This window comes from Aquarana catesbeiana, linkage group LG09 (assembly GCF_042186555.1).
Source record: "Aquarana catesbeiana isolate 2022-GZ linkage group LG09, ASM4218655v1, whole genome shotgun sequence".
Lineage (NCBI taxonomy): Eukaryota > Metazoa > Chordata > Amphibia > Anura > Ranidae > Aquarana > Aquarana catesbeiana.
Genome location: NC_133332.1, coordinates 313,888,191 through 313,901,741, shown reverse-complemented (window position 1 = coordinate 313,901,741; position 13,551 = coordinate 313,888,191). Strand labels below are relative to the sequence as shown.

The 13,551-nt window shown below is 44.6% G+C and overlaps 1 protein-coding gene across 2 annotated transcripts in view; it reads left to right on the top strand.

Moving 5' to 3' along the window:
- Positions 1-13,551, top strand: part of ASTN2 (astrotactin 2) — a 384,099-nt gene that overhangs the window by 255,419 nt on the left and 115,129 nt on the right. For both annotated transcript variants that reach the window (XM_073600690.1, XM_073600689.1), the window contains one exon: positions 11,742-11,892. In XM_073600690.1, the coding sequence (XP_073456791.1) occupies positions 11,742-11,892 (151 nt within the window). The remainder of the gene's footprint in view (positions 1-11,741; positions 11,893-13,551) is intronic.

Sequence of the window (13,551 nt, the reverse complement as noted above, 5' to 3'; positions counted from 1 at the left end):
ATGCCGGGAACCTTCTTCCTCCACGTTTCTTCTCCGGATGCCGGGAACCTTCTTCCTCCACGTTCCTTCTCCAAAGGCCGGGAACCTTCTTCCTCCACGTTCCTTTTCCGGAAGCCGGGAACCTTCTTCCTCCACATTCCTTCTCCGGAGGCCGGGAACCTTCTTCCTCCACGTTCCTTCTCCGGAGGCTGGGAACCTTCTTCCTCCACGTTCCTTCTCCAGAGGCCGGGAACTTTCTTTATCTGCCTGGAAGACCCCCCTGCAGCCCGTCCTCCCCACTGTGAAACTCACCAATCACAGTAAGTGAACCCACCTCTTTAACTTTTAAATTAACCTTCTTTCTCCCCCTGATTCCCCTTTCTCCCAGTCATGCTAGCCCTATGATTATCCATCCTAAATCCATAATACTATTAGTTCTGATAGCTTTGCCGCTCTTTTCTCATCTACCCTTCCTCCAACACTCCTGGTGCTATCTGTTGCTTGGACCGCCAATGAATCCTATTAAGGCCGAATTGTAAGTTTGGTAACCTTCACTTCTAAACTATGTATGTAATGACTTTTGCAAGACAAACAATCCTGAGTCTGTAATACCGATGGCTCCAATGCTCTCTCCTTGGCTTTTCCTTTTCCTGCATCCCCGGTGCTATCTGTTGTTTGGAGCACCAATCAGTCCTAATGCTGCCAGTTTGTGAGTTTGGAAACTGTCACTTCTACACCAGGTATATAATGTCTGTTGAAGGACAAGCAATCCTGAGTCCATAATACTTTCAGTTCTGGTAGCTTCTCTCTTTGACTTTTCCTCCTCCAGCACTCCCGGCACTATCTGATGTTTTGACCCGGAATCAGTTCTGATACTACCAGATTGTGAGTTTGGTAACTGTCTTTCAACAGCCATTATAAACCTGGTGTAGATGCGACAAACATTTCTGAGTCTATAATACTTTCAGTTCTGACAGCTCTCTCCTTGGCTATTTCTCCTCCAGCACTCTCGGCACCATCTGTTGTTTGCACCATGAGTGTTAGGAGAATACCTGTAATGAGTGGAGACCAATGGCCGACAACGTCAGACAAGCTCAGTTCTCAGGTCTGCAAGAGATAGGAAAGTCTGAATATCTAGACTTATGATCAGTGTTCAGTGTGCCCACACACGGTCGGATTTTCCGACGGAAAATGTTGGATAGGACCTTGTTGTCGGAAATTCCGACTGTGTGTGGGCTCCATCACACATTTTCCATCAGATTTTCCGACACACAAAGTTTTAGACCAGGCTATAAAATTTTCAGACAACAAAATCCGTTGTCTGAATTTCCGATCGTGTGTACACAAATTCGACGCACAAAGTGCCACGCATGCTTAGAATAAATAAAGAGATGAAAGCTATTGGCTACTGCCCCGTTTATCGTCCCAACATACGTGTTTTACGCCACCGCGTTCAGAATGATCGGATTTTCCGACAACTTTGTGTGAATGCAAGACAAGTTTGAGCCAACATCCGTCGGAAAAAATCCTAGGATTTTGTTGTCGGAATGTCCGATCAATGTCCGACCGTGTGTACGGGGCATAAGGGTCACAAGCCAAGGTCAGTGCAGGAGGAGAGTTTTGTAGTCGAGGTCACAAGCCAAGGTCGATGCAGGAGAAGAGTTTCATAATCGAGGTCACAAGCCAAGGTTGAGGCAGGAGGAGAGTTTCGTAGTCGGGGGTCACAAGCCAAGGTGGTTTCCAAACAGCAATCGAAGTAGTAAGCAGGATCAGACCACAATAATCTGGCAACAGGAAGTGCAGAGGCAAGGCTCCCATAGGAAGTTCATGGGAGGAGCAAGGAGTTCAAGGTTCAACAGCAATCAAGACACAAGGCAGGATTTTCCAATAGATTAGGCATGGAGCTGTCCAGCATCCAATATAACTCAGCGAGAAGAATCAATGCAAGACACAGCAGAGGTACCAGGTTCAAGCCCAGGTCCTGACAATAAGTCAGTCCTGATACTGCCAGGTTGTGAGTTTGGTAACTGTCATTTCTAAACCATGTGCATAATGATTGATGAAGGACAAACAATCCTGAGTCCATAATACTTTTAGCTCTGATATCTCCTCCGCTCTTTCCTTGGCTATTCCTCCTCCAGCGTTATCTGTTGTTTGGACCGCCAATCAGTCCTAACGCTGCCAGGTTGTGAGTTAGGTAACTGTCACTTCTACACCAGGTATATAATGACTGTTGAAGGACAAGCAATCCTGAGTCCATAATACTTTCAGTTCTGGTAGCTCCTCCATTCTGTCTTTGACTTTTCCTCCTCCAGCACTCCCAGCACTATTTGTTGTTTGGACCTCAAATCAGTTTTGATACTACCAGATTGTGAGTTTGGTAACTGTCACTTCTAAACCAGGTATATAATGACCGTTGAAGGACAATCAATCCTAAGTCTATAGTAGTTTCAGTTCTGATAGCTCCAAAGCTCTCTCCTTGGCCATTCCTCATCCAGCACTCCCGGCACTATCCTTTGTTTGGACTGCTAATCAGTCCTAATTCTACCAGGTTGTGAGTTTGGTAACTGTCACTTCTATACCAGGTATATAATGACTGTTGAAGGACAAGCAGTCCATACATTCAATACTGATAGTTCTGCCGTTCTCTCTTTGACTTTTTCTTCTCCAGCATTCCCGGCACTAACTGTTGTTTGGACCGCCAATCAGTGTTAATACTGCCAGGTTATGAGTTCGGTAACCTTCACTTCTAAACCATGTATATAATGACTGTTTAAGGACAAACAATCCTGAGCCCATAATACTTTCAGTTCTGATAGCTCCATCGTTTTCTCTTTGACTTTTCCTTCTCCAGCACTTCCGGTGCTATCTGTTGTTTGGACCGCCAATCAGTGTTAATACTGCCGGGTTATGAGTTCGGTAACCTTCACTTCTAAACCATGTACATAATGACTGTTGAGTCCATAATAGTTTCAGTTCTGATATCTCCAGCGCTTTCTCCTTTGCTTTTCCCTCTCCTACACTCCCAGCATGGTTTCTGGTTTCGACTGCCAGTCAATCCTATTATTTTGACTTTGTGGGTTTGCAAGCCATCACTAAACCGCTCAGACAAATTGCTTCTTTGCATAGCACAAAAAGCGGCATTTTTTTTTTAAAGTGCCACTCAAAATTAAATAAATAAAATATATTAATAGAAAAGCTCAAGTTCTGCTTGAAAAAACACATAAAAGCAATAAAGTACCATACCATGGGGGCCCCAGTGTTGTATTATTTTTTTTTTTTTTTTGCAACTGTATCATCATAACTGTACAAAATTACACCTAATACAGCGTCATCAAAGCTGCTGCATTGAGCCTTATCAGTCCATAATCAATTCCGCCTCGTGTTCTACTTCCAAACGTCCTTGTGCAAATGTTAACTCTGCTCTCTCAATCTTGTAATAAACATGCTCAGGTTCCAAGCAAACTAGAAAGTTTCCTCGGAAAGTTTGTATAAATTATATTAAAGATAGGGAGAGTAAAAAAAAATAATAATAATAAAAATTGAACGCAAAGGTCAAGACTAGACATAAGAAGCTCCAAAAGCTTGAGCTTTTTCCATTTTCCTCTGATAATTCAACCAGAGACATCAAGATCAGTACATAAGTACACTTCCACGGCTAGAAAGGTTTATTGAACGGGTAAACAAAGCCTTCTTAGTAGGAAGTAAACAACAAAGATAGTTTTATTAACACTAGTGAATTTCATGAAAAGGTATTATCAGCGCACTACAAAGTATAAGTGGCTATTATATTTGAAGTGGCCTTTGGAGGAAAATGGCCTTGGACCATACTTTAGTTAATTTAGTTACTTTCGTTAAAGTGACTCTTTCACTATTTAGAAAAATATTCACAACCAACAAAAGAAGAGTGGGTATACTCTTCCGCTATGGTTCCAATGTGTTCCATGGTTAAAATATTGACATATTGGTTGGTTGAAGATACCACAGTGTACAGCGGGAGGAAAGGGGGTGGTGTAGGCATCTGACACAACTGGAAGATTCTGCCAGAAGAAAGAGTAATGGGACAGGTAGGTATGAATACGCGTTGCATGGTGTTTAAAGGCAACCTGGAGGAATACGTTTCCATGGGATTTAGCCACTGCAAAAGAAAAAGGATGGGGGGGGGTGGGTATTGACAAAGGCTATCACCAAAATGTAACAATAGCACTCCTGCCATTGCAGCCTTAACTGTCCTTCATTCCATGGTGGCTGTGGTAGGAACACAACCCCAGAACAGTTACATTACCAACCTCCCTTGCCCTTCACCATTTCTTTGTCACTACCACCAGTACTCCCCATCTAAAGCATGAACAGAAATCAAGAAACACAAATATTTTAAAAGCATTGCAGTACAAAGCAAGGCAATAGGAAGAAAGCAGCCATCTGTCAAGGTGGCTGCTTCCTTCCCCTATACCACCGACCTGTTAACTCATCTTTTTTGGCCATGGCCCTCCCATAGACCTTTCCCTCTGCCATGGTTGTAAACCTCAACAAAACATTCCCCCATACAATTGTGGCAGTGGTAGGACCACAACCCCAGAGCAGTTGCATTATCAACCTCCCTTACCTTTCACCATTGCTCTTCCAACTTGTACCTACCAGCACTCCCCATCTGTCAAGTTGGCGGTTTCCTTCTGCTCTACCACTGGCCTGTTAACTCATCTCTGGTGGCCATGGCTCTCCCATAAACCTTTCCCTCCTGCTATGGTTGTAGACCTCAAAAAAAACTTTCCCCCATACAATGGTGGTGGTAGGGCCACAGCCCCAGAGCAGTTATATTACCAACCTCCCATACCCTTCACCATTGCCCTGTCATCATTTTCATCCTATCAGCACTCCTCATCTGTCAAGCTGGCTGCTTCCTTCCCCTCTACCACTGATTTGTTAACTCATCTCTGGTGGCCATGGGCCTCCCATAGACCTTTCCCTCTGCCATGGTTGTAGACCTCACCAAAACTTTCCCCCATACAATGGTGGTAGTGGTAGGACCACAACCCCAGGGCAGTTGCATAGCAACCTCCCTTACCTTTCACCTTTGCCCTTTCAACTTGTACCTACCAGTAATCCCCATCTGTCAAGCTGGCTGTTTCCTTCCCCTCTACCACTGGCCTGGTAAATCATCTCTGTTTGCCATGACCCTCCCATAAACTGTTCCCTTCTGCCATGGTTGTAGACCTAAAAAAAACATTCACCCATACAAAGGTGGTGGTAGGGCCACAACCCCAGAGCAGTTATATTACCAACCTCCCTTACCCTTCACCATTGCCTTGTCATCTTGTTCTTCCTACCAGTACTCCGCATCTGTAAAGCTGGCTGCTTCCTTCTCCTCTACCACTGTCCTGTTATCTCATCTCTGGTGGCCATGGCCCTCCCATAAACCATTCCCTCCTGCCATGATTGTAGACCTCAAAAAAAAAGTTCTCCCATGCAAAGAAAGTGGTGGTAGGACCACAACCCCAGAGCAGTTGCATTATCTACCTCCCTTACTCTTCACCATTGGCCTTTCAAATTGTACCTACCAGCACTCCCCATCCATCAAGCTGGCTTTTTCTTTCTCCCCTACCACCGGCCCGTTAACTCATCTCTGGTGGCCATGGCCATTCCATAAACCTTTCCCTCCTGGCTCCTGCCATGGTTGTGGATCTCAACAATATTGCCTCACCAACCTGCCCTGTCAATTACTTTGTATATCACTGATAGTTTTACACTTATGGTCCCTCACCAGTAGGATGAAGGCTTGGGTTTGCTGAGACCATGGTTCAGGGTGAACCCCAGGGGGGTTCACTGGATCATGAATTGCAGATTTATTGCCAAATATTGCAGACTCACCACCAGAAATAAGTTATAAATCATAATGCTCAGCTGAATTACAAAAGCCAATAATTTGAAGGACTAGCTTATCCAGCCCTCTCACTATTGTCAAAGCTGGTTTATTGTTAGCGTGTAAAGTAAAACATTCTCTATAGAGATACTGTGCTTTTAATTTTGACATTGTTATATGACCCTCATTGCAGTGTCCAGCTTTGCATGCCTTTAGTTTGACAATAGCTTGCTTATTAGGCCTCCAAATGGCCACGACTGAATAACAAGATTAGTTTGCACTTCAACTGTTCCTGAACCAAACCCAATTACATTTACTCATTCCTACTCACCAGTGCACCCATGACCCAAACCATCTATCATAATGACAAACCTGGAGATATTGCCTCGCCTCTTTTTTCAGTTGGTCTGCATGGCACTGCAACTCTCTTATGGCCTTTCCCCCATTTGCCATGCTGGCCCTAGACTCACTATGTCCCCCTTTCCTTTTCCCCCCACCTTTCTTCTGTTAACTCTGTATACCATCGTAGCAGATAATGCCCAGTGAACATGGCTGCTGGTGATAGGAACTTATTGGTTCTAGTATCTTGCTTAAGCTGAGCACTTCTTTATGTAGGATTTAGGGAAACTGTCCACTGGTGCACCTGGGAAGTTCTAAGCAAGTAGTATTAAATGAAACCCAGATCACGACTATGGTAAGACAGATGCAAGCTGGACTGATACCTTCGCACATACCCTACTATTATGTTTACCATCTTAAATAATCAGACAACACCCTTTTGGCGTAAACTTGGCCGTACCGGCCATTTTATTAACAATAAACCATAAAAATATTATTTTCAAACAGTACTTTTTCAGATCAATCGGAACCATGTTGTAGATCTTTGAAGGCACTGAAAAGACCCCAAATTTATATCGTATCAGCATGACACACCAGGTCCCCAGTCGCAGAACGCCAATTCGGGGACAATACCAACTCTCTACCTTCCAACGCTGATAGCTATATCCAAATGCCCAGTTAAACCTCGGTTAACTGGCATCTTCCCGAGGATTCCATACCAAGACGGTTCCTCACTATGCCATACTGGTCTTAATTTAGAGGGCCTCCAAAGATCTCAACCGCTATGACTTACAAACATAAATGCCAAACGTTCCAGATATAATACAGACAACAGGGTGGGAGGGTGGGAGCTGTTTCTTCGTCCGGTGACCTCCAACTGACCACCGGACGCTGGCCCCTCCCTAACTATGCTGCATACTATTCTGGCTACCCCCTCTACTCTGACCAACTCAAAACACCCAGTTAACCCTTAATTGGCTAGCTGGCCCTGCTACCCTGTCATGCCAGCCCTGCGCCTATTCCTGCTTCTTTTGCTATGGGCTTCTCTTGTGTGTCAAGCACAAGACCCACAGGCCTAATCCAGCCCACTAGGTCATTTCATGTGGCCCTTGCACCCAGGACTTTTTTTTCATCTGGATCGCGGTGTGATGACACTTCCGGCTCTCGCCCTCCACTCCCTGCTCATCACTGTCGCTTGTAAACACAGAAGCCTTCTGTGTTCACAAGGACAGCTTTTCTTTTGGTGGTCCGTGGCTCTCGCAGACCTCCTATTGTCATCTGTCTTAACCACTTGAAAAAAACAGGCCTTTTTCTGGCACTTCTGTATTTTTTTGCTAGAAAGTTACTTAGAAGCCCCAAATGCACTAGGGTCATCGGTTCGACTCCCAACCATGGCACCACCTGCACAGCGTTTGCTTGTTCTGCCTGTGCCAGCGTGGGTTTCTTCCGAGTACTCTTGTTTTCTCCCACACTCCAAAGACATGCTGGTAGGTTAACCCCTTGACACCGACGTAACGCAAATATGCGGCCTTCGGCTTCAATTGGTAGCTGCAGGCATCACCCTGGTACTTTTTTTTATAGCCGACGGTTGGCTTTCTTTTCAACCAATGTGGCTAATCAGCCTCTCAGCTGGTTAACCGAGCAGTGGGAGGGGACAACTTCCACGGCTCGCCCGTACTCTCCCGTCCCACCGGGAGGCCCGAGCGACAAGCTGACTCGTCCACCGGCTGGCCAGAGACCCAAACAAAGCCGGAATTGGCTTTGATCGGGTCTTGGATCTAGTAACCGTCATGACATCACTTCCAGTTGGCTAAAGCCTTAAAGGCACCAGATTTAAAAAAAAAATGTCAGTATTCAAAACTGCCAAACTTGGCCGCCAAAAAAAAATTTAAATAAAAGTCAGCAGCTACAAAAAGTGTAGCTGCTGACTTTTAATAATCGGACACTCACCTGTCCCGCGGTCCAGCGATGCGGAAATATGAAGCCTCACTCCTCTCCCCCTCCTCTCCATGGCGCCGGCATTCTAACTGTGGGCGCCCGGCTGTGGCTTCGCAGCTGGGCACACCCTGCGCATGCGCGAGTCGTGCTGCGCGCTGTGCATGGCCGGGCAATCTTCTGGGACCTGTGACGTGTCCCAGAAGATTGCAGGGAGGGAGGAGAGGTGATCTTCTTTCGGGCGCCGTGGAGCCCCAGGAACTGGGAGCTGGATGCCCCTAAAGAGAGAGTATCCGCTCCCCCCCCAAAAAAAAGAAACTATTATATAGTCCGTAAAGACATGGATGAGCGAGTTTGGGGTGGCGAAACCTGACTGGCCTGCACAGAGTCCTGACCTCAACCTGATAGAACACCTTTTGGGATGAATTGGATCGGAGACTGCGAGCCAGGCCTTCTCGTCCAACATCAGTGCCTGACCTCACAAATGCGCTTCTGGAAGAATGGTCGAAGATTCCCATAGACACACTCCTAAACCTTGTGGGCGGTCTTCCCAGAAGAGTTGAAGCTGTTATAGCTGCAAATGGCGGGACAACGCAATATTGAACCATACGGACTAAGATCGGGATACCAATTAAAGTTCATGTGCGTGTAAAGGCAGGCGTCCCAATACTTTTGACAATGTAGTGTATACAGACTCCACCACATGGAGATATCTTCAATATCAATTTGTCAATGGTTGGACTCCAGTGCATTTCAACTCATAAAGTGTCTTCATCAGGGGGTAAGCAATATTGAACCCTACGGACTAAGACCAGGATGCCAATTAAAGTTCATGTGCGTGTAAAGGCAGGCGTCCCAATACTTTTGACAATGTAGTGTATACAGACTCCACCACAGGGAGATATCTTCAATATCAATCTGTCAATGGTTGGACTCCAGTGCATTTCAACTCATAAAGCGTCTTCATCAGGGGGTAAGCAATATTGAACCCTACGGACTAAGACTGAGGCCTGGACTGAGGAGAAGAAGGCAGGCGTCCCAATACAATATAGCGTACGTTACCTGGTCCTAAAGTGGTTAAGATAAAATGCTTATATAAAGTTTTACTAAAACTTTTATTGATCCTTTTATCAACAAACAGTTTTATTAGCAGTTGATTCACGTCAAAAAATATTATTTATCATTTTTCTTTTTTTATTCTATTCTTCTTACGTCAAGAGGTTGCACAAACTGAGCCTAAGTTGTTTATTTTCAACAGTTATATTTTATGACAATAAATTAACTTATCGGCGCTCGTTTGTTTGCAGCATGGCTGTAAGATAGATGAGGAAAAAAGGCTAACAAATCATTAATGATAACATTTTATATGATAACTCTGGTGAATAAAAAAAGAAAAGGTCGGAAAAGGTAACCTCCATATTTTCTCACCGCGGGTTTCTTTTAATGAGCCTGTCAAGTTTCGGTAAAGAATTAAAAAGCAAGGTAAAATTATTACGGCGTGTAATGATGTAACTTTGCTTTTGAAGTATTACACAGTGACAGTGTATTTAACATTTATTAAAAAAATAAAAAATAAAATATTTAAAGTAATTTTTGTGCATTATCTTATTCCTAAGAGGAAAGTTGGGACATCTTCGTTAGAGCTAAGGCGTAGAAACATAACATCAATTTTAATTGCGTGCTACTGTCTGCTCTTCTTGACAATAACCCGACCCAGCCATTCCCAACCGGTTTACCCGAGAGGAACCCTTGAAATATTTTTCAAGTCTCAGAGAAACCTTACTAAAACCAGAGGGTCACTGGGGAAAAGGTCACCTACATTGGCGGCCATTGGGAAAACACTAGTGGTGGTCAAAATGCCACCCTTACAGACGGCGAGAAAGATCATTGATGTCCTGTCATTGGAAAGTGGAGTTAGACCCAGAACTATCCAGGCACCATCAGATGGGAGATCAACCAACCACAGCTTAGGGAAACCCCTAGCAACCTCTGGAAAAACCCAACAAAAATTCCACGGAACTCTGGTTGAGAATGACTGACCTAATCTTTAAGGCTTTGAAGTCGGGGTGCTACAAGAATGGTATCTGACCAGGCTGGTAAATTGCCAAGTATAATCAGATTAGTGATGGTGAGGTAAAATCTCCAACAGGAACACGGACAAATATTTTTTTTTTTTTTCTATAATAGGAGAATGGTTGAACCGGTTATCTTTGTATTGCTGTGCATCTCACTTCCTCACTTCCTATATGTTGAAGCCATTGTCACTTACCATCAGAACAGATGGGCAAAGTTGGGTCCAATATTCAAGATCTTCTTAATGATAGAGTTGGTCCTTAAACGTTGGACACACAGAGTTTACCGGTGAAAACCCCTTTGGGTTCGAACTCTTTGGACCTTTGTGTGATCACCACATCCTAAATGTCATTTTCAGGGTGTTAAAAATGCCAGGGTGTCCCTCAGCACTCTATGTTTCTATCCTCCAACTCCTACATTAGGTAAGGGTCAGCAGATGGAACCACTGTGCACGACTTCCAGTAGGAGTTTCTATCCTCCAACTCCTACATCAGGTAAGGGTCAGCAGATGGAACCACTGTGCACGGGGGGGGGGACCCACCTAAGACATCTGGCACTCCCCGAACACTGAAGCTGCAGAACAAGTCATTGTAGAGAACCCTTACTAAAATCAGAGGGTCACTGGGGAAAAGGTCACCTACATTGGCGGCCGTTGGGAAAACACTAGTGGTGATCAAAATGCCACCCTTACAGACGGCTAAAAAGATCATTGATGTTTTGTCATTGGAAAGTGGCGTTAGACCCAGAACTATCCAGGCACCATCAGATGGGAGATCAACCAACCACAGCTTAGGGAAACCCCTAGCAACCTCTGGAAGAACCCAACAAAAATTCCACGGAACTCTGGTTGAGAATGACTGACCTAATCTTTAAGACTTTGAAGTCGGTGTGCTACAAGAATGGTATCTGACCACAGGCTGGTAAATTGGCAAGTATAATCAGATTAGTGATGGTGAGGTAAAATCTCCAACAGGAGCACAGACAAATATTTTTAATTTTTTTTCTATAATAGAAGAATGTTTGAACCCCTGTTATCTTTGTATTGCTGTGCACCTCACTTCCTCACTTCCTATATGTTGAAGCCATTGTCACTTACCATCAGAACAGATGGGCAAAGTTGGGTCCAATATTCAAGATCTTCTTAATGGTAGAGTTGGTCCCCTTTGGGATCAAACTCTTTGAACCTTTGTGGGACCACCACATCCTAAATGTCATTTCAGGGTGTTTAAAATGCCAGGGTGTCCCTCAGCACTCTATGTTTCTATCCTCCAACTCCTACGTCTGGTAGGGGCCAGCAGATGGAACCACTGTGCACGGTGGGAGACCCGCTTAAGGCATCTGGCACTTCCAGAAAACTGAAGCTACAGTGAAGTCACTGTAGAGGTGAGTATAACACCTCTTCCACTGAAGAGGCAATTGTCACGTGACATGCAGGTTATCTTTAGGAAAACTTTAAGGGATTTAAAAAAAAATATATTTTGTTTTTTTTGCTGTCCTTTTCTTTTAGTTACAATTTTTCTTAATAAATGTAATTGTACTTTTTTCCAATCTGCAGGCAAGAAGCCCTTTTATCAACCCACTTTGAAACAGTTGATGACCTGCTCTCTTCCTTTGGACCGGTTCGTGATTGCTCATTCAGTAATGGAGGCTGTTCACGGAATTTCAAGTGCGTCTCAGAGCGTAAAGTGGACACCACTGGATGTGTGGTTAGTAGTAAATAAAAATTAAAAGATACATGATTCCTACAGTATTTTGCCTATCTCGATGACATGGAAACCCAACCAGCAAGATGGTTAATCAGACGTTATTGACAGTCTTGAGAAAGAAGCAAATTAATTAAGGCATGTAAATAAGTCCCTAGCAACCACTGATTGACTGAGGGAATGCCCAACCACATAAACAAAGGGTTGGGAATAGTAGTGACATCAAGGGGACCCCCTGGCAAGGCATCTTCCCCTATATTTAGAGCATGTGGCCTGGTATGGTTAAAGCATAAGCCCCCTTTTTCTTAGCCAGCCAGACTGCATGCTTGGATTAAAGGTCTGGCATAGACTTTTAGTAGGACCCCAACAAGTTTTTTGGGGGGGTTCCCTCTTAAAATCCATGCGAGATTCGGCTCCCGTTTATTTCAGTGAGGTTCAGGATCAGCAACCAAACTTCTTTGAATTTCACCGAACCCTGCTCAAAGCGAATCCAGATCAGTTGATCAGCCACAGCTTAAGGAACCCCTGGCAATCTCTGGAAGAACCTTAGGGTCCCACAGAACCTTGGTTTGGAATGTCTGATGTAGACAGATGAGAGTGAACACAGGATTACATTCTTATGTAAAAGGGGACCCCCTGGCAAGGCATTTCCCTCTATATTTAGGGCATGTTGCCTGGTTCAGTCATAAGCCCCCTTTTTCTTAGCCAGCCAGACTGCATGCTCAGAATAAATGTCTGCCATGCACTTTTAGTAGGACCCGAACAAGATTTTTGGGGGGTTCCCTCTTAAAATCCATACCAGATTTGGCTCCCGTATAAGGTTCCCAACAAGGTTTTTGTGGATCCCTCTTAAAATCCATTCCGGTTATCGGCTCCCGTTTATTTCAATGGGGTTCAGGATCGGCAACCAAACTTCTTTGAGTTTCATTGAGCCCTGCTCAAACCAAATCCAGATCAGGTGATCAGCCACAGCTTAAAGAACCCCTAGCAACCTCTGGAAGAACCTTATGGTCCCACAGAACCTTGGTTGGGAATGTCTGATGTAGACAGTTGAAAGTAAACACAGGATTACATTCTTATGTAAAAGGCGACCCCCTTGGCAAGGCACTTCCTTCAATATTTAGGGTATGTGACCTGGATCAGGCATGAGCCCCCTTTTTCTTAGCCAGCCAGACTGCATGCTCAGATTAAAGGTCCGGTATGGACTTTTAGTAGGTCCCCAACAAGGTTTTTGGGGAATACCTCTTAAAATCCATACAGGTATCGGCTCCCTTTTATTCCAGTGGGGTTCAGGATTGGCAACCGAACTTCTTTGAATTTCACCGAACCCTGCTCAAACCAAATCCAGATCAGTTGAGCAGCCACAGCTTAAGAAACCCCTAACAGCCTCTGGAAGAATCCTGGGTCCCACAGAACCTTGGTTGAGAATGTCTGATGTAGACAGTTGAAAGTGAATACAGGATTACATTCTTATGTAAAAGGCAACTCCCTTGGCAAGGTACCTCCCTCAATATTTAGGGCATGTGGCCTGTTTCAGGCATAAGCCCCCTTTTTCTTAGCCAGCCAGACTGCATGCTCGGAATAAAGGTCTGCCATGGACTTTTAGTAGGACCCGAACAAGTTTTTGGGGGGGTTCCCTCTTAAAATACATACCAGATCTGG